At 38.3% G+C, this 18,233-nt stretch overlaps 3 protein-coding genes and 1 pseudogene across 3 annotated transcripts; 1 reads left to right on the forward strand and 3 right to left on the reverse strand.

The window, feature by feature from the left end:
- Positions 1-105: 105 nt before the first annotated feature.
- On the reverse strand, positions 106-3,470 carry LOC141836556 (RNA pseudouridine synthase 3, mitochondrial). Its single transcript, XM_074724066.1, has 9 exons — positions 3,135-3,470; positions 2,704-2,772; positions 2,417-2,575; positions 2,204-2,251; positions 2,038-2,118; positions 1,519-1,635; positions 1,108-1,209; positions 752-910; positions 106-520 (listed from the first exon to the last, which is right to left on the reverse strand). Exons 1-9 carry the CDS (start codon positions 3,468-3,470, stop codon positions 146-148), a joined length of 1,446 nt encoding a protein of 481 aa, XP_074580167.1. The 3' UTR covers positions 106-145.
- A 268-nt stretch (positions 3,471-3,738) lies between these two features.
- Positions 3,739-7,871, forward strand: LOC141836245 (cytoplasmic 60S subunit biogenesis factor REI1 homolog 2-like). Its single transcript, XM_074723684.1, has 5 exons — positions 3,739-3,919; positions 4,583-5,167; positions 5,256-5,425; positions 6,412-6,630; positions 7,430-7,871. The coding sequence occupies exons 1-5, from the start codon at positions 3,815-3,817 to the stop codon at positions 7,587-7,589; spliced, it is 1,239 nt and encodes a 412-aa protein (XP_074579785.1). The 5' UTR covers positions 3,739-3,814; the 3' UTR covers positions 7,590-7,871.
- A 2,916-nt stretch (positions 7,872-10,787) lies between these two features.
- LOC141836530 (uncharacterized) lies at positions 10,788-14,427 on the reverse strand. Its single transcript, XM_074724044.1, has 5 exons — positions 14,101-14,427; positions 13,893-14,028; positions 13,359-13,450; positions 12,353-12,476; positions 10,788-11,348 (listed from the first exon to the last, which is right to left on the reverse strand). The coding sequence occupies exons 1-5, from the start codon at positions 14,400-14,402 to the stop codon at positions 11,277-11,279; spliced, it is 726 nt and encodes a 241-aa protein (XP_074580145.1). The 5' UTR covers positions 14,403-14,427; the 3' UTR covers positions 10,788-11,276.
- A 575-nt stretch (positions 14,428-15,002) lies between these two features.
- Positions 15,003-16,804, reverse strand: LOC141836543 (aspartyl protease family protein At5g10770-like; annotated as a pseudogene).
- Between the last annotated feature and the right edge of the window lie 1,429 nt (positions 16,805-18,233).

An 18,233-nucleotide genomic window follows, 5' to 3' on the forward strand; every position in this document is an offset into this window, starting at 1 on the left:
CCTCTGTATTCTGTATGATAAGAGAACAGTAGAAAATAAAACAAACTTATTGTAGAATTCTTTTTCTTCTAAAAAGCATTTCAATCATAAATTATTTTCCACAAAATAAACAGGCTGTTAGACTAGAAAAAAAGAAACAAATTCACTACACTAAGTATGATGACATTAGATTCCAACTAATTTTCATGTGAGAAGGCATTGATGCCACGAACCGAAGAAGGTCTGGCTTACTTGCGGTCCATTCATTGGATTGATCAAGCCATTCACCAGAGCTCCCAAGAAACTTTGAAATGTTAGGGATCACCATTTCTCTGCAGTGTAGATGCAACAGAGGCACTTTAGATAGCACACTCCCCTTTTGAACTGCCAAACCTTCGGGCCTCCGGAGCTTGTATGGTTGTCCACTCCATGGCTCGACGTCTTGCCGCGGCATTTGTTTCCATCGCTGGTGCACGAACCAACCATACTTGTAATCTCCAACAATGGGAGTGCCAAGTGCTTCAGCACAGTGAACCCTTAGCTGCAAGGAAAAGTAAAAGATTGATGATCTATTATGCAATTTGTGTTCAGTTTGCTAATTAAGAACCTTTGTTTCCTTTTCTATGATCTGCACATATTTGTTACCACAATGCACTACAAGTGGAGTCCTTTTTAAAATCCCAACATAAACTTCAATGGGTTTCTTTTCTCTAATTTCTAATGATTCATTGGGTGGTTATTGATGGAGGAAGGAGTACTTTGCTCGTCCCACCTGATGCTTGCGGCCTGTAAGAGGGCGCAACTCAATCCAAGAGCATCCATTTATTGTAGGTCCCATCACCCGATACTCAGTTGTAGCTTCTTGAGAGCCATCTATTCCTGAAGGATGAGCTACAATTACTCTTTCTCCTTTCCCATCATTTAGAACTACCTACAGCAAGAAGCACTTGTAATCAGAGTACTGAAACCAAAATTACGAATAATTGCACATTTCGAATATGCAACAAGTAGATTATAAGTTCCACCATACCCTACATAAAGATTCATCCAAACATATATGAGCAAAATACATAATATTGGAATAAAAACAGGTGAGCTACTTGATCATTTAAGAAGTAAAGAAACTACCCTGGTTAGAGGAGCTGAAATAACACCTTCCTTTTCTTTAGGAGTGCCAATTACCAACGCCCAGTACCGTTGCGTTGTTGCCTCACAAGCATTGTTCCAGATCTATATGACCAATAGGAATAAGATTCACATGAGCTGCTGATAAATTTGTTGATTATTCCACTACAAGTTACTGTCCTGACATGTTGAGACAGATTAAATGACTAAATAAATACTTAGAAGAACATCTCTTAGAAGGATATCCTCGTGACAAAACTAATGGTTCCTTCCATAATTAAATTTATTTCACAACCCCCAAAGGACCTTGCATAAGAAGAGCCTATCTTTGTATACCTGCAATTACTCCACTGAGACATTCACAAAATACTTGTATGCTCAATCTATTTGTGGTTATCAGCAGTTGGTGCATACCTCAGAAGATGACTTTGCTAGATTTACATTTGTGAAAAGCCAATGAAGTCGAGTGAAGCTTTCTTTAGTCCTTCCCAGTAATAACAAGCCACTGCTCTCTCTGTCAAGTCGATGAACCTAAGGTTACAAAAGAGGAATAATGAAATTGGATCGGTGGTGCAAGCATGCCATCAATCACCGTTCTGAGAGCATAGCTTCTACTATTCACTTTTCCTACTTCTCAACAATTCAAGTATGACTAGCAATGGTATCGTTGTGTGATCAAAAACATACCCACACATCAAATTGGATTTTGTACAAAAATGTTTCTACTAATGTTCCAGATACATTTCAACTTCACATTTTTAACTGACATGAAGTGATACAGTTCAATTCACCAGAGTGCCTTAGGCCTCAACATGAAAGAGATCCAAAACACAAAATGATTCGAATGGCATTTCCTATTCCAAGGATAGACCTACAATGTGACTAGTATATATAAACAATAAGATGATAAATGAATATAGTTCTAGAGCTTACCAACTTAGGACCCTGATCACTTCCATAAGATAAGGCCGCTGCTGCCAGGATATCCATACTGTTGTGAACTGGTAAATTTCCCTAAAAAAATTCATAAAGGAAAGATAACCCCATCTCTAACTGTATATGCTGATCAGATACTTGAAGAACTAATAAAAAGTCATACATTCACAGGCACTTTAGGGGGTTTATTCAGCACAAATATAGCTGAGTCCTGAAAATTTCATAGCTTGTAGAATAAGTTTACCAAACACAGTATACATGTACAAAATTTTTGAGAAAATAAAGAAGAACATGTGCCAGGAAATGTTAAGAACGAAACAAAGAACTCCAATAAAAGCTCTACCAAGAAAGGACAAAACAAAAATAAAAAACTGGCCTTGTGGATGACGAGTCTTCTCATGTATTCTATCTCATCAGCATTTGGATTCAGAGTTGCAGTTGGAATAGTACTGTATCTCTTTATAATCTGGGTCTCTGCAACTGATACAGGAATATGAATTCTTACTCCTGGTTCCATTACATGATTATGCTTAATCTGCATGGAGACTATAAAAGATAGTTACCCATTCAAAATAAATAGAAACTACTGATACTCAAAAAAAAAAAAAAAAATACAACTAAAGCATATGCACATTTAAAATGATCATGTGCTGTAGACTATACCTTTTCCAAACTGCATGTGAAATTATTTTCTTTAGCTTGATTATCCTGATTTGGACTCGTAATGTACACCTATCAAAAATTAGAGATCTCTCATAGCTGCTGCTTTCTAGAATTAAGTCACAGTTTCCGACTATGGAGATACAGTGACGCCAAACGAGAATTGCTGATATAAAAATTAGAAACCTTGAAGAATATGAACATTAAGCAACATGGACATTGAAATGTAGCCAGAACAATCATGCATATCTTTGGAGATATGATGAGATCGGTGCGTTATTTTAATGATCACACTCAACCACAAGTGATGATCAAATATGACAGATGAATATCGACGAATGATAAAGGTAAGATTTTTTCCCCTTTCGAAGTCTGCACACTAAGATGGATAAAATATTAACACATTTTACTCCACAAACTAAGTGTTGGCTTACCAGTCCCTTGTTGAAATGCCTTCGAATAGCTTCTTCCTCAATATCCGCGAAGTAGTGCTTGACCCAGCTGATGGCAGTAACTCGGCGTTGCTTCCCGCAGGAGTCCGCACTTTTCTTCCGGCCGGGAAGCGGTTCAGTCCCGGAGTAGGGGAAAGGAGGGAGGGACAAGAGCTGCCGCGGCTTGGGGGCCCTTTTGGGCTCTCCGAGACGAGCGATGTTGTTGGAGACGCGGATGATTGGCTCCGCCTTCACAGGAGCCGGAGGCGCGACCCGCGAGAGCCGCCTGACCGCCTCGAATACGACTCGCGGCGGCGGAAGCCGGCGGCGGCGAAGCATAGAGGCGGAGGGCAGAGCCAGGCCGACGGCTGCGCGATGGATGCGATTTTGGACCAAATCGGATCCGTTAATCAACGACGATCATCCATAAACGGGTTCGGGTTGGGAAAATATCCAAACTCCGATTAAAGAAATGGAAGGACGTTTTAATGTGATATCGAGCAACTCGATAATGGGCCCAATTGGACTTTTAGTGAACGGCCCGGCCCATATTTTTGCCCAAATATAGTGTGAAAGAGGGCTCGCGGGGGTTCCAGGTTCGCGGGGGATCGAGGTTCTTGTGTCTCCGACGACGCCGACTACAATTCCAGAGGGTTTGGGCGGCGGCGAAGAGAGAAAGAGCCATGCCGGCGCTTACATGCAACGCTTGCAACAAGGAGTTCGAAGACGAGGTGCAGCAGAAGGTCCATTACCGGTCCGAATGGCACCGTTACAATCTCAAAAGAAAGGTGATGGATTTTAGTCACTTGCCTTCTAGGGTTCGCCTTGCTAGTCTCCTGATCTTCGAGTTGTTCGAATTTTTTTTCTCCCCTTAATTTATTAGGGGTTTCCCCTTCTCGCTTTGTTGGTCTGTTGAATGATTAGGGTTGTGGATTAGTTACCTTTGCACATGGGAGGGCCTTGTTGAAAATTTGATATTGCATTTTCCTCTCTTTTATCTTTGGCTTTCTCAATCTTGTCGAATTCTTTTATATAAATAAGACATCTGGTTCAGAACAAAGGGGGGTTTTGAAAAGGCTTTTAGATTTGTTAGACTGCATAATCCTTTCCACGAATCACGAAATCCGTCAAATTTTATTTTTTTTCTCCTCATTGAGGAATTGGAGATAAGATATTTTGGATCTAGTACGCTTTGATTGTGTATCACATAAAATGGCTATTTGTTAATCTTCAGTTTGAGTATATCTTTATCTTTTGCCCATTTTTGTTTTGTCGCATTGTCGAAATGAAGAATAATACAAAAGGATTAACTTTGAACCGGCAGAAAGTGACCTTGCTAATAGAATTTTACTCAAATGTTCGATAGAAGTATTAACCACAGTAAGGTACTTTAACTCAAACATTGTGATGCGCACAAATTTTTTTGAATAAAGTTGGTGCCAATGTCGCAGGTTGCAGGGGTCCCAGGAGTAACAGAAGAGTTATTCCAAGCTAGACAGTTAGCTCTTGCGGAAGAGAATAGCAAGCTGAGTGCAACGCCAATGCTCTATGGATGTGCTCTTTGTGGCAAGGACTATAGAAGTTCAAAGGCTCATGCTCAGCATCTTAAATCACGAGCTCATGCTATGAAAACATTAGAGAAGGTGGGCCCTTCAGCTACAGTTATTACAACAGTAAAACCATATGCCGCTCGAACATTAAATAAGACAACTAGGAAGGCTCAAGTCATTGGAGAAAATGAGGATGATGATGGGAGTGAAGATGAATGGGAAGAAGTCAATCCTAATGACATGGATGTGGCTTTCGAATCTTTGTCATTTTTGCATGATGAGGATGGCAAAGTTGCTGCTGATGATGATGAGCAAGATGATGTCATTGATGAAGAATTGGATACCTCTTGTTGCTTTATTTGTGATCAAAAGTATGAGAGCATAGAAAGTTGTATGGTTCATATGCACAAGCAGCATGGTTTCTTCATACCTGATATTGAGTATTTGGTGGATCCTGAGGGCCTTCTTACATATGTTGGTCTTAAGGTGGCAATTTCACTCGCTTTTCATATGTTTTCAAAATCATGCCTTAAAATTTTTCCATCTGGAAAAATCATTCATTTTTTTCTAGCAGGTAAAGAGGGATTTTGTGTGCTTGTACTGCAGCGACAGATGTCTTTCCTTTCAAAGCTTGGAAGCTGTAAGGAAGCATATGATTGCTAAAGGTCATTGTAAATTGCGTTATGGAGATGGTGGTGATGATGAGGATGTGGATTTGGAAGATTTCTATGATTATAGCAGCAGGTTATATTCTGGGTGTCTTGATTGTTAACATCTTTTTTTTTTCTTCAATGTCATCATGTCCCAACTTTTGAGGTCACCTATTTTTTAAAATTACTGCAATTCCATGTTCCAAGATTACAATCTGCAACTCAATTACTGCTCATGATCTCAAATATCAATTTATATTTTAATATAGAACCATGGAATCAATATTCATCTTTTTGACTCTTTGAATCAATAATATGTCAAGTGGATCATTAGGGATGTGTAACCTTGCTCTTGTGATCTATTCTGAAAACTTGTTTGTCAGAAGCTAAAGAAATGGCTGATATAGAAATTATGTTAAGCTTATTGTTGATCTTGGCAAAAAAAAAAAAAAATGCAAAACCTGATCGATGATTACCTAGAAAAATATCCTGAACATGATAGGTATTCGTTTGATCTTTTGGACATTTGGATAATTGAGGAAATTTCTTCTCTATGTTAATTCAGTATTGATCTCAAATTAACCTCATGTTAGTGTGAATTTACAACAACAGCTGTGCTAGTCACAATATGGCCAGTTGCATGAATCTTATGCTCCAATTGAACAATATGTAAGTGTATCTTGCAAATCATTTTTAATTATATCAACTAAAATTTTCATTACATTGGTCTCTCAATCTCATGTATTCATTGATCTATTCAAATCATATCTATAGGTAATTTGATACTCTTTGAACATGTGTGTACTGTATTAATCTTTTTTTCTCAAATTCTATCATCTAGCCACAATTAATTTCTTTTGTATAATACTATTTTTCCTTTTTTTTTCTTTTCTATTAACTATGCTCATCCATCTTAGCAATCTTGAAACTTATGTTAACGCCACTGGTTTTTTATCTGTTTTTTATTGAAGAAAATGCAATTTTTTTGATACTAATGTAGATTTAGATTCTATTTAATTTGAATTTGCTCTAATTGAGATTTATTTACTACATTTGACATCTTGTATTTTTTTCCCCTAGTTATGCGGATGCAGATGGTAAGCAATTGATGTCTGTAGAAAACATGGAAAATAGTGTTGAACTCGGGAGTGGAGGTGCTGAGCTCATCATAAAGCAAAAAACAGAAACTGGAGTATTTGTTCGGACTCTAGGATCTCGGGAATTTCTTCGTTACTATCGCCAAAAACCACGGCCTTCCCCTACACGTGAAATTGCATTGGCTCTTTCTTTAGCAACAAGGTACTCACACCTTTACTTTGGATACATTTAGAATTTTATTGTTGATTGCATCCACATTGTTCTGTAAAAAGGTTTATTTTCCTGCCAAGATCCTTGATCCCATTGCATGTGAGAGTCTTTCTCTTGATATTTTAAAGTTATTTTAAAAAATATTATTATCTTTTGATTTCATGCTTTTTACTTGCTTTGATTTATTTAATCTATTGGATTGTTCACATGCTATAAAGTTCCAACTATTTGCCTTTATATCAATCTTATCCTGCCATTAAATTTTATGTAATATATCACTATAATCAATTGTTTGAATCCAATAATAAAAATAAGATTTGAATTGCTACATTAATTAGATATTATTAGAATTTTCTTTGATCTCGTTAGGAAATATTGTCCTAAACTAGATTCCTTAATTTCCTGAACAATTGAATTTATAAACACGTTGCTGCATTGTGTTGTTTCTGTTCTTTTATACATTGCACCGTTTTTATATTTTCTTTCTCAGTTGATCATATGCTCCAGTTAGTCTTGTTATTTTAATTTCCCATTATATTCAAGTATACTAATCGCCGTTTCCATTGACTAAGGAAATAGATTGCAATAATCTTTACATTTCTCACCTCAGTTCTTTATCATTTTCTTTAAAAAATCCTTGACTTATTATTCCCTTTTTTCTTTTTTTGAATGTCTTTATCTGAATATTGGCTGTTCGTATCTGCATTTTGGATTCTTCAAGTCGAATTGTATCATTCTAGGAAAGAGATGTTTTCTACAAGAAACAACCTAACAAAAGGCCTTACTGCAGGTATCGCAGCATGGGCTTGGCAACAGTACATTCGAAGGAGCCAAATGTTAGGATGAAAGTTATTAGGGAGATAAACCGGCGTGGAGTCGAAGCTATGCGCTCGAAGATTGGGATGAAGAGCAACGTCATTAGAAATCTCCCCAATAATGTGACATATTAAAGCATAGCGAGCTTTTTTATTTGCTTATTTATTATACTAGAATGAAAACGACCTGAATGGAGCAGAATTGGCATCAAGAGCGTTTTCATATTCGTATGGTCCTGTTTGATAGATTTTGTTCTCTGTGCTTATTTTGTAATGGTTTTCTGATATTTGCTTAACAGTATAACATGAATAGATTCTTCATGGCCTTGTAGAATCATGCAGCAACTAAGCTGTATATCTCTCTCTCTTTTTTTTTAATCCTAATGTATCATGCTGTGTGTGCTAGAAATGCTTTAATTGGAGATTCAGTCCAGATGTAAGTATGGTCTTTGTTGCCTCCGGGACATAGCTGAGTTGATTACGACGTAGCAGATTTGCAGAAGAGGGCAAGGGTTCGAATCCTGGCGAAGTCAGGGAATATCTTCTTGCGTCGTGATCAATTACAGTTTCTTGATTTACCTTCTCATAGATGGTCGTGGGGCCGATCGTGTGGGGCCGTTAAAGTGACGGATCCATTAGAAAATATGGCCTGTGTTAAGGTATAATACTTATTTTATTTACCTAACAACTATCTATATAACGATTAGTTCACAAAACATATTAAATTGTATCCAGTTACGTAATGCCCAATATTATTATCCAATTTGATTTAGAATTGTGTATGATAATCAAAAGACGAGATATCGTCCTCTATTATAGATCTGACAATTTATCATTGGATCAAGCAAATACAAGAACTTTTTTTGTTTCTGAAAATAATAAAACTCGGAAAATGTATATATTATCAATAACCTGAGATACAATAGATATTTATATCCAATAAATCAATATTGTTATTGTAGATTTATAAGAAGAATGTACAAAGTCACTATAAATTATAGGTGTAATATAGTTTTTATCGCATGATACTTTTTTTATGTAATAATATAATAATTTCAATGAAGTTTATCTATCTTTGGCCTTTTTATGCGCATCTCAGAAATAGATTACCAGACATATCTGTTACAAGCATATAATTCATTCAATAATCATTAATTTTCCATTCTGTCTGAGGAAGTGAACTATGAGATCATAAATATGAAATATTTGTTTTGTTTATTCTACCAATACGATTATATGAAAAACCTATTAGAACAGTTGCATTGAATTAGCAGAAAACCATATGGAAATGAAGAATACAGATGAAATTAATGGTTCATTCTAGATATTAGTTGCATAACTTAGTAAGAAGTAAATTAACAACTATGTAGCATATAATTCATCACTCAAACATACTATTTCAACCTTGACTCAACTAAAGCATTAATTCTTGTAGCATGTACAAAATAACAAAATTGCTTTAAGAACAGAACATGAAAGCAAAGACATGACTGAAATAGAGCCTGATACATGTGTTCAACTCGGAGCCCTCCGAGGAATGCTCTTGCGCCGGTGCCTCTTTTTCTTAGCACGATCGCCTTCTTCCTCTTTTGCCACCTCTGTTTCGCGTGATGGAGCCCCTACAAACTCAGGCTTCTCTACCTTCTCTATCCCTTCATCCTTACTCTCCTCTAAATCTCCCTTAATTATCTTCTTAGGCCTTCCTCTTCTCTTTTGTTGGTGCACAAAATCTAAACCAGCCTCACTTTCTCCCCACACTCTCTTCAGATTTCTCTTCAGCTCATTACTCTCCTCCATGGTTCGACAGTTGCTACCATAAGCTCGTTTTTAAGTATGGTTTAAGATTTGGTGAGTTCAGTAAGATGGTTTAAGATTCTAGCAGGAGATTTAATTACACCTTTGTTGTGAATCCCATATATGGATTGTAGTGGGTAGGGAGATTATAAAAATGAAACCAACTACAAGTGCAAGGAAGTGTACTGGTTTGGTTCATCTCACTTCTAATTATGAACGGCTAAAATTATCACTAAAAACTAATAAATTAGTAAAATAATGAAGAGAAGTGTGCTGAAATGGAAGCATTCAGATTCTGAACTTACAGAGTGAGTTCTATCTAGTCCAAATAAAGTTTTCTCATTGATATCTCAGCCTGTAGCACTTATGATAATTCAAACTTGCTGATAGGTCAAGTTCTTTTCAAGTAAGATTAACTTTCACTTAACTTATGGTTGGTACAATTTTTAGCCTACTCAAGCATATATATATAGAAGAATGAATGTGTACCACATGGACTAAAACAAGTTAGCTAATGACCTACATGATCATCCTATATTTGTTCGAGGGACCTTCTACTGCTAGATGTCACTCAACTGACGGCTCTGGAAAAAGAGTTCATTGATGACCACAAGCAAATAACACATGGAATCATGTGAATATTGCATGCACAAGCAAAATCCTTATTTCCTATCTTGAACAGTCATTGAAGGGAGCAGGTACACTTTAGTGTTGTTTATCTAAGCACTTTAGATTCAGACATCTAGGCATTTCTTATCATGTATTTACTTTTGCTACTGTATGCTTTTGTATGGATTAGCTCCAAGTGGATGGAAAAACAACATTTCAAAAACCAGTATGAAGTTAGTAATTCTAACTGAACTCTGTTCTCTCCAAGAGTAGAGATACTCCAGTAAGAAATATGAATGAAAATTGAAAGGTGAAAGGTTTTGGATAAGAACCTGAAGACTGTGAATCAACATTAAAGCCACTCCAGTCTTGTTTTCTAAAAATGGCAGATATCTGGCTAAACGAACTGTTCAGCAAGTCTCCCTCTTTGTCTATGAACTTCAACTTGAAAGTGTCTTTAGTGATTTAGTGGGTAATGGCCTTATTCTTCTCAGTTTCTGATCTTTGTCAAGCTCCTTGGAGTCTGAAAAATTGACTGCGGTCCAGTTAGGTCCATTTATGACCCAACATTTGATAAGAATTAACAAAATTTGCTTGGACACTGTCAAAGTTTGTTTGTGGTCCACCAACTTAGGCCTGTTCAATATCTCCAAATTGCATATAAACTTTATGTGGCCTCACATTGGTGAGGATTAGTCAACAAATACTCTTCTGCCATGTTATACCTAGTGAAAGTTTGCATTCATCCTCAATTTGGCACATAAATCATATTTACAAAAGAGACATCCCAGGTTGATTCAGATCAGGAGCCATACGCTGAGGTAATATAGCTCTGCGGCAAGTGTAACAAAAACAATGAACTATTACTCAAGAACACAAATATTTACTTGAGGACAAAAATTATTTCTTATCTACAATATCCTTCCTCTACTCATTTTGGTTGTTTCAATCAACCAATGACACAAACTAATAGAAGCAATTCTCACAGATGGAACACAAAGCAACAGCAATCAACAGGAACATACACTAAGCACTAACAGGCATTAAATGAACTTAATCGAGTGACGGTTGTCAAAAGTACCAAAAAATCAAGAGGAAGGGACTTCTTTTTTCATATTGCACAGAAAGAATTACTGTGGGCTCTAAGGTGCCACTGGCTGGTTGGAATCCTCCAGTATGATTTTAGCTTTTACCAAAAGATATAACCAGCGAGAATGGGCAGCTCTTGGTGACACAACCTATTGTTTGCTAGTTGAGACTTTGGAATTCAGAGCACAGCTGCTCGTAGTCATTTAAAACGGAAAGATACAAGGATAATTACAGGAAGGAACTTAAAAATAGCACATGCCTCTGCATTTTTGTAGTGTGGAAGTATATCTCCCTCCGATGTTACAGCAGCACTAAAGGAATCTGACTCAGTCATCTAGATGCTATATCACCGAAGTAGGCAGTAATTGCTTTGACTTTAGATTGTACATGATTTTCTTCTAACTGCATTATAAAGTTCCAAGAGTGGGTGTTCAAATTCAACAATAAGATAAGAAATAAAAGGAACATGAAGCAGATGTTTGGTAAGTTCAACACATGTAACAGAAGCTACTTGATGCAGGTGCTGCATGCAGTGAACAGAAAACTAAGGACTCAATCAAGATCAAACTAAGTATTATGAATCAAAGTTGACTCACAAAATTTTTGACAAATAGCTGTTCATGGAACAGGGCAACAATTGCACCTTCCCTGCATCTGATAAATGATAGCCAAGTAGCAAACTAGTATGTCTGGTTATTTATTCATGGGCCTTTCTCACATAATTGCAAACAAGCAAAATGATTACAAGCTCAGGATTATGCTCAATAAGAATTCATTTCAAACAGATAATCTCATTTATGTTCATTTAACAAACAACTACATTATTTCTTTTTTATTCCTCAACATGCCCCCATTGCCTCAGTACAAGATCAAACTCTAGTAGGATTAAAGCTTCGACAAACTTCAAATTGGTCCAATAAGGAGATATCAAGCAGCATACAAGCTATACTGCACAATAGCATGTTAATAGTAAGTGTTCATAAACTCATTTTCTTTCCTCTCCTTCCTAAAACAATACATGACCTTCAATAGGTAATATCTTTTATGATAACCAAGACCTGCAAAAGTTGTTATATTCCAAACTAAGTTCTCTTTGGCAGAAAAGTTCCATCAGGGAAACTTCAGAAAACAGAAGAAAATTTAAGGAAGAAATGATGAGATTTTGAACCACTTATTTGGCAAACATTTAATTTTCTGAATTATGCTTCAGAGTGGAACCTCAGTCAACCTTCTTTTTATTGAATCTGGTTTGAAATTACTAGTTTCTCTAGTGAAATTCCCAAAGACCTTAGAAGTTTTTAAGGGGAAAACTCCTTGAGATTTAAAATTCACATTGGAAAAAGTAACAGGGACAACAAGGATTGCCTAATCGAAATTCAAAAGAAAATCAAGATGATGAACTTTACCTCAAAGTTTAGGGGAGGACTAGACAACCAAGAGAGTTCTTCCACTTGGTTTACATCCACATTACGAGGCAAAAACATAATGATGTTTGGAGTTATTTTCTGTGCTTGCTGGAAGATTGAGTACCTAAAACAAAATTTCTCTTATTGTTCTAAAGCATCACTCTTAAAAAAGAACAAGAATACATGCTAGAACTACAGTGTTGAAAAAGAGTACAATTAATTAAGAACAATGAGAAGCATAAATTTTTATAACTTGTATATATCCAGAGGTAATATATCAATTTCAAATTTAATGCAAATGGAAAGACAGACTTGACAGAAGAAATTTAACTCAGATGAACACAAGGAAATATCTATCAGTGAGAAAGATAAATCTCCCTTGAATCTTGGACCTGGTAAACATAACCATAAACTGGAACCATACAGGTGATTTCTCAAATCTTTTGTGGGTTAATAATTTATGCTAAAAGAAATTCCATAACATAACAACAGTTCAGGTTCTGCATGGCGTATTTTATTCATATGCATTTCTGAAGATCTTCAACAAAATTTCTTGAAGCAGGACCAGTAAAGCTCGCTGCAGCTATTCCTGAATGTAAATAGTTCTATCAAAATCAAATTTCAGCAATTATGGTTCCTTGAATTTTGAAGTGTGAACTATTCCAGAGGTGAGCCTATGAATAAGTTGAATCATTAGTTAATACTCACAAAAAGGTTTAGATAGTTTTCAGTCTCCAGTTACATGTCAGTTATAAAGTCAATTTAATATCTGTCCGGAGGGCTTATGACAGAAGCAAACTGCATAGCTCCTTGTGAATACTACTGTCTTTTGGTTGCAGTTAGCAAGCATATAAGTCTCAAATTTTAAAATGATAAAATTCAACACTCAAATTAACTCTAGCAATCTATAAGAATGGCTAAGATTTACTGCTCCCTGCTGTCAAGTTTCAATTAAATTAGGGAAAAGGTGCAACTATACAAACAACAACTAGGAAAAGAAACACACCCATCTTTTGGCTTCAGAAAATCAAGTGTGTAATTGTCCAAATGTCGATATGATGGTCCTCCCCAAGGTGGTGATAGGAACAAAACGTCCCCCTGATAAATAAGGATGAATTAACATTAAAATAGGCCAGCATCTCAATGAATCAAGCATGTTAAGAAATTAATTAAATATCTAATCTCCAAATTCGGGACAAGAAAGATGGATCAGATTAATTGGCATCTTTTTTTTGAACAAATTAGATATGAACAATTGGAGAACTAAGATACAACAATAAGAAGTAACAAAAAAATGTACCACCAAATTCTTCACAGGATTAACACTTCTATTGCAAGAAATAAACATAAAATAGATCAGTACGATCTGAAACTCATAGCATGTATAGAATAGATGCCTTAGAATCTAACACATTGAGAATACTGCACGCAGAGAACATTTTCAAAATTTAAAAAAAAAAACCAAACTTATTTGTGATTTAAAATCTGAATATAATGGTGTCTTCATTGGTGGAGGAATAGTGAAAAATATGGCACAAACTTTCAAGAATGGAGCGAGATGAAAGAAATCCCCGATGACAAAGTCGATTCTATCCTCCACCCCATAAATCTTCGCATTGTTGACTGCAAACTCAACTTTTCGCGGATCAATATCTACAGCAACAACGTGGCAACCCCTGAAAGGACTATCAGTGAATCACCGTGCAAAAGGTCGAATCTTCTTCGACTGTGAAATCAAAAGACCGCACCTTGAGGCGAACTTGATGGCGTTGCCGCCGACGCCAGCAAATCCGTCCAGGACTAGGGAGCGCCCGCGGTGGACGTAGGCGGAAGCTCTTTCAGCATGGGCAACGGCGATCGCTTCGGGGGTGACGGAGTACCAACCCTCCTCGTCCATAAGGACGCCGTCATCGAAGCGGGAGAATAGGGAATAGCGCTGGTGCCAGTATCTAACGATGGAAGGATTCAGCATAGCGTGGCTTTGCTCCAACAGAGGAAGTTTGCACTTTTTCCTCTGCGATCGGCGTTTCCGCTTCTTCGGGTCGGCCATGGCTTCCGCCGTCCGGTGGCGATGGCCGATGAGACGGCTAGGAAATTGCTATTGGTACGGTAGCAAATTGGTTTATTAGGCCCAATACGGCCCACTAGAAGCCCATATCTACTATATATAAATTTGTAAATATAGCATTTTGCACAATTTTTATTTAGTGATTGCTGATAGATTATGGCTGGCAATTGATTACGACGTAGCAGAATTGTTGAATTAGACAAGGGACGAATCTCGGTAAAGATAATCCTTCTTCATCGTGACCAACTATAATTTTTAGATTTATCTCTTCACATATGATCATAGGACCGACTGTGTGGAACCGTTGGAGTGACAGATTACATCTTTTTTACTGAACTAATTAATTAGTTGTTGAAAAATAAATAAAAAAATTCGAATAATGCCAATATGATATCTATCTCTTCTTGTGCAAAAATGTGGATCCGCCACCTTAGCGACCCCACACGGCCGGCCCCACAACCATCTGTGAGGAGGTAAATCAAGAAAGCGCAGTTGGTTACGACGCAGGAGGGTATTGTCTGACTTTGCCAGGATTCGAATCCTTACCCTCTTTTGTAAATCTGTTGCGTCGTAACCAACTCACCTATGCCCCCGGGGCTCTATCTCTTCAAATAGTAGAAGATTAGTACACTTGATGAACATAACTTTACAAAGATTCATAGTAGATTTCAGAAACCAACATCTTTGCAGAGTTGAGATCTTCTTCACTCGTTTTGATCAACTATACCCACAATTCTCCTCCGCGATTCCTAACCTTGATCCCACAGTATCATACACCACCCTCAGATTCTTCTGCTGGTAGTTCCCAATGATCCCAACCTCATCCTCATAAGCAAGGCTCGCGAAGGCCAAGCAGGCCTGAGATGCATCTTGCTTCACGAAATAAAGCACTCCGCTGACGTCTACTTCGACCTCGGCATCGCCTTCGAACGCGAGCCTAATGGCGGGGATGCTCACTTCCTTGTGTCCAGCCAAGTTGAAGCAAGTTTCGAGAATCGAAAAGCTGGGCGCGGGCGGAAACCTGGAGAATTGCCTCAAGAACTCATCCTTCAGCAGCTTGTAGACTGAAGGAGCAAGCCTGGTGATCACCGTGCCGGAGTCGATCAACACTTTGGTGCTGAATTGGTCTGTGTCTCCGAGTGCCACACCGCCGATGCTCATGCCAGTGAGATTGAGGAAGTAGGAGGATGAGTCAGAAACCATGTTGGTGAACACAAATGGTGTCGAATTCTTGTAGACATTGTAGGCATTGCCCAAGATCAAGGAGCCCGACGAGTCGAATTCCCGAGTTGGAAGACAGTATGAGAAGAGGCCCCCAAATTGAGGTGTTGTTTGAGAGATGAGGGAGAGCTGAGACCTGCCGAGCCCCATGAGACCAGAAGTCCCGCCGAACATGCCTCCATTGCTTTGCCCACACCCAAACACAAATCCTTCCACAGAGACACTCCCCAAGCTCACGCTGTCCCTGGCCAACACTCCATTGGTGTAGGATCCGTCCCCGTAGCTGCGCTCGTAGTTGCAGCTCGGCCGGTCGGCGCGGCAGACGTCCGAGATTCCGGCGGCCGCCTGTAGGGAATCGCAGGTGGAAGTGTTGCATGGGATGGACTGGAAGGAAGGTGAGGCAGCAGGGTCGAAGAGAGGGTCTTCCTGGGTGTAGCAGGACTTGCACGGCATGCACTGAACCCAGGTTAAGTCACTCCCAGTGTCCACTATCACTGTCATCTGCTTGCCACCGAGCTCGATTGTGACGACGTAGTTCAAAGTTTGGAGCTTTGCTCCGGAGTCGAGAGGAATTCGAGCTTGTGATGGAGCTGCTTCTGCCTTGTAAGCCAGTGTATTTCCCATCCGGAACTGTAGAGATTGAACTCTGGCATTGTCATCAGCTAAAAGCTTCCAAGTCGTGTCCTTTCTGCTCGCGATTGGTCCAAAACAGTAACTTTGGTGCTTCATTTCTAGTACTGTTGCACCATCTACTCTTCCTGGCACCAAGAGCACAACCTAAATCCTAAATTTATTCTGCATTCAAGATTTTTAAGGCTGAAAAAGAAAGAGAGTAGGTATGAACTAACTGAACTCACTTGATCTCTGTGGTAGGCATTTCTCAGAAGTCTTGGTAACCCCGAACTGAAGTTGCTGCTGCAAAACCAGCACCTTCTTCTCTCCGAGACATGAAACGACACTTGCAGCAGCGAGCACAACAAGAGGAAGAAGGGAAAACCAGGAGGAGGTGGCTCTGGTTCCCACCATTAGAAGGCTCGCCACTGAGGCAGCAGAGAAGAGTTGGGAGGGAGATCGAGGAGGAGGAGGGAAAGGAAAGGGAGTGGGAGGGAAAGAGACAAGGGAGGGCGAATGGGAAGATTCTTGGATGTGGTGTAATTTGGCATGGCAACAAAGGATAAGGGGCTGGCAAATTGGACCTACTACACAGTGCGTTGGAAAATTATTGGGGCTTCACGTGCATGACCTCCCACAGACACAGGCTCAGTGCTCTGTCCCGTTGGCTTGGTTATCCGCCATGGCCACGAAGCATTCCTGCAAGCTGTTCGGGCGAGAGAGAAAGAAAAATGAAGGCTTTATTTCCTTTGATTTCTTCTGCAACAGTTTCACCCGTGAATGGAGAATGCTCATGCTCCATGACATTGAGGTAGAAACCATTTCTTGATCAGAAAAAGTTGTGGGGTCATTAAAACTTGCTCGTATGAATCAGGAACTAAACTTCAAGGTTCCAATGCTGAAACGTATTCGCATGGTGCATTTGTGCATGTTTGTGCGAGACGATTCCCTCCCTTTAGTTGGAGTAGCAGCATGGGAGATATGTAAATACGTACTAGTCAAAACTGAGTGTAACTCGACCAACAAATTCCTGCAGGGGCAATTCTACCTTAACTGGTTTATTATGTCAAGATTTTACGGGAATATCATGAACTTAATTTGTCCTTGATTTATTCAGTCATGTATGAAATTGATAGCTAATAGAAAAAATTATTGATAGTGAATGACAGTTGATAGAATAGGATAAGATTAAGTGTTAAATGATTTGGTTTATAGAATGGAATAGATTGAGTATTTTCATTTCTATGTTTTGTCTTTGAGTAGTTTTCCAACAGGGTGCTGGGGATTATAGTTATGTGGAAGTAATGAAATGAATAACAATATAATAGGTTAGGAATATGAGAAATGAAATTGATATAGAATAGAACAAAATATGTATCCCTCGGAGGATTTGTGCATGGATCTAAGAAATTAATGATTCACCTGGCTCATGTGGCCTGTCTAAGGATATAGTTACTGAAAAAAAATGATTATTCATTTATTTGATTTCCTGGGGTCCTTATGAACTGTTTATGCATATATATCAGTGGCTAATTACATTAAATTTTCCAATCCCTCTGTCTCTTGATCTAGATCTAGGCCAGAGGGTATCGTAATAAAAACCCATTAATATTGTCCTCTTCTCGCTTCTTTCACTAGACACAGTCTGTCTCTCGATTCCAACCGCGGCAGCCGACAATTATCAATATGATAAATATATTGTTATCAGAAATTGATAACCATATATGATTATGATTGTGATTGCAATCCAAATATGATAAATTATCAAAAATTAAAATCAATTTATGATTGATATCCTCAACTTGAAACACGTTACAGGTTTCCCTTCTCTGTCTCACATGTCTCCTATTAGTTTGGATATTTTTCTCCCTTTGCTTACTAGTTTATGAGAGTAGGAGGGCATCATAATCTAAGAATTTCTTAGAGGGTTCAGACTCAGAGAAAGGCTCTTGCGTCGATCAACGGTGAAGGTCTCTGCAG

The sequence above is a fragment of the Curcuma longa genome, chromosome 10, assembly GCF_044706935.1.
Source record: "Curcuma longa cultivar G26 ecotype Majalengka, Jawa Barat chromosome 10, ITB_CL_G26_1.1, whole genome shotgun sequence".
Lineage (NCBI taxonomy): Eukaryota > Viridiplantae > Streptophyta > Magnoliopsida > Zingiberales > Zingiberaceae > Curcuma > Curcuma longa.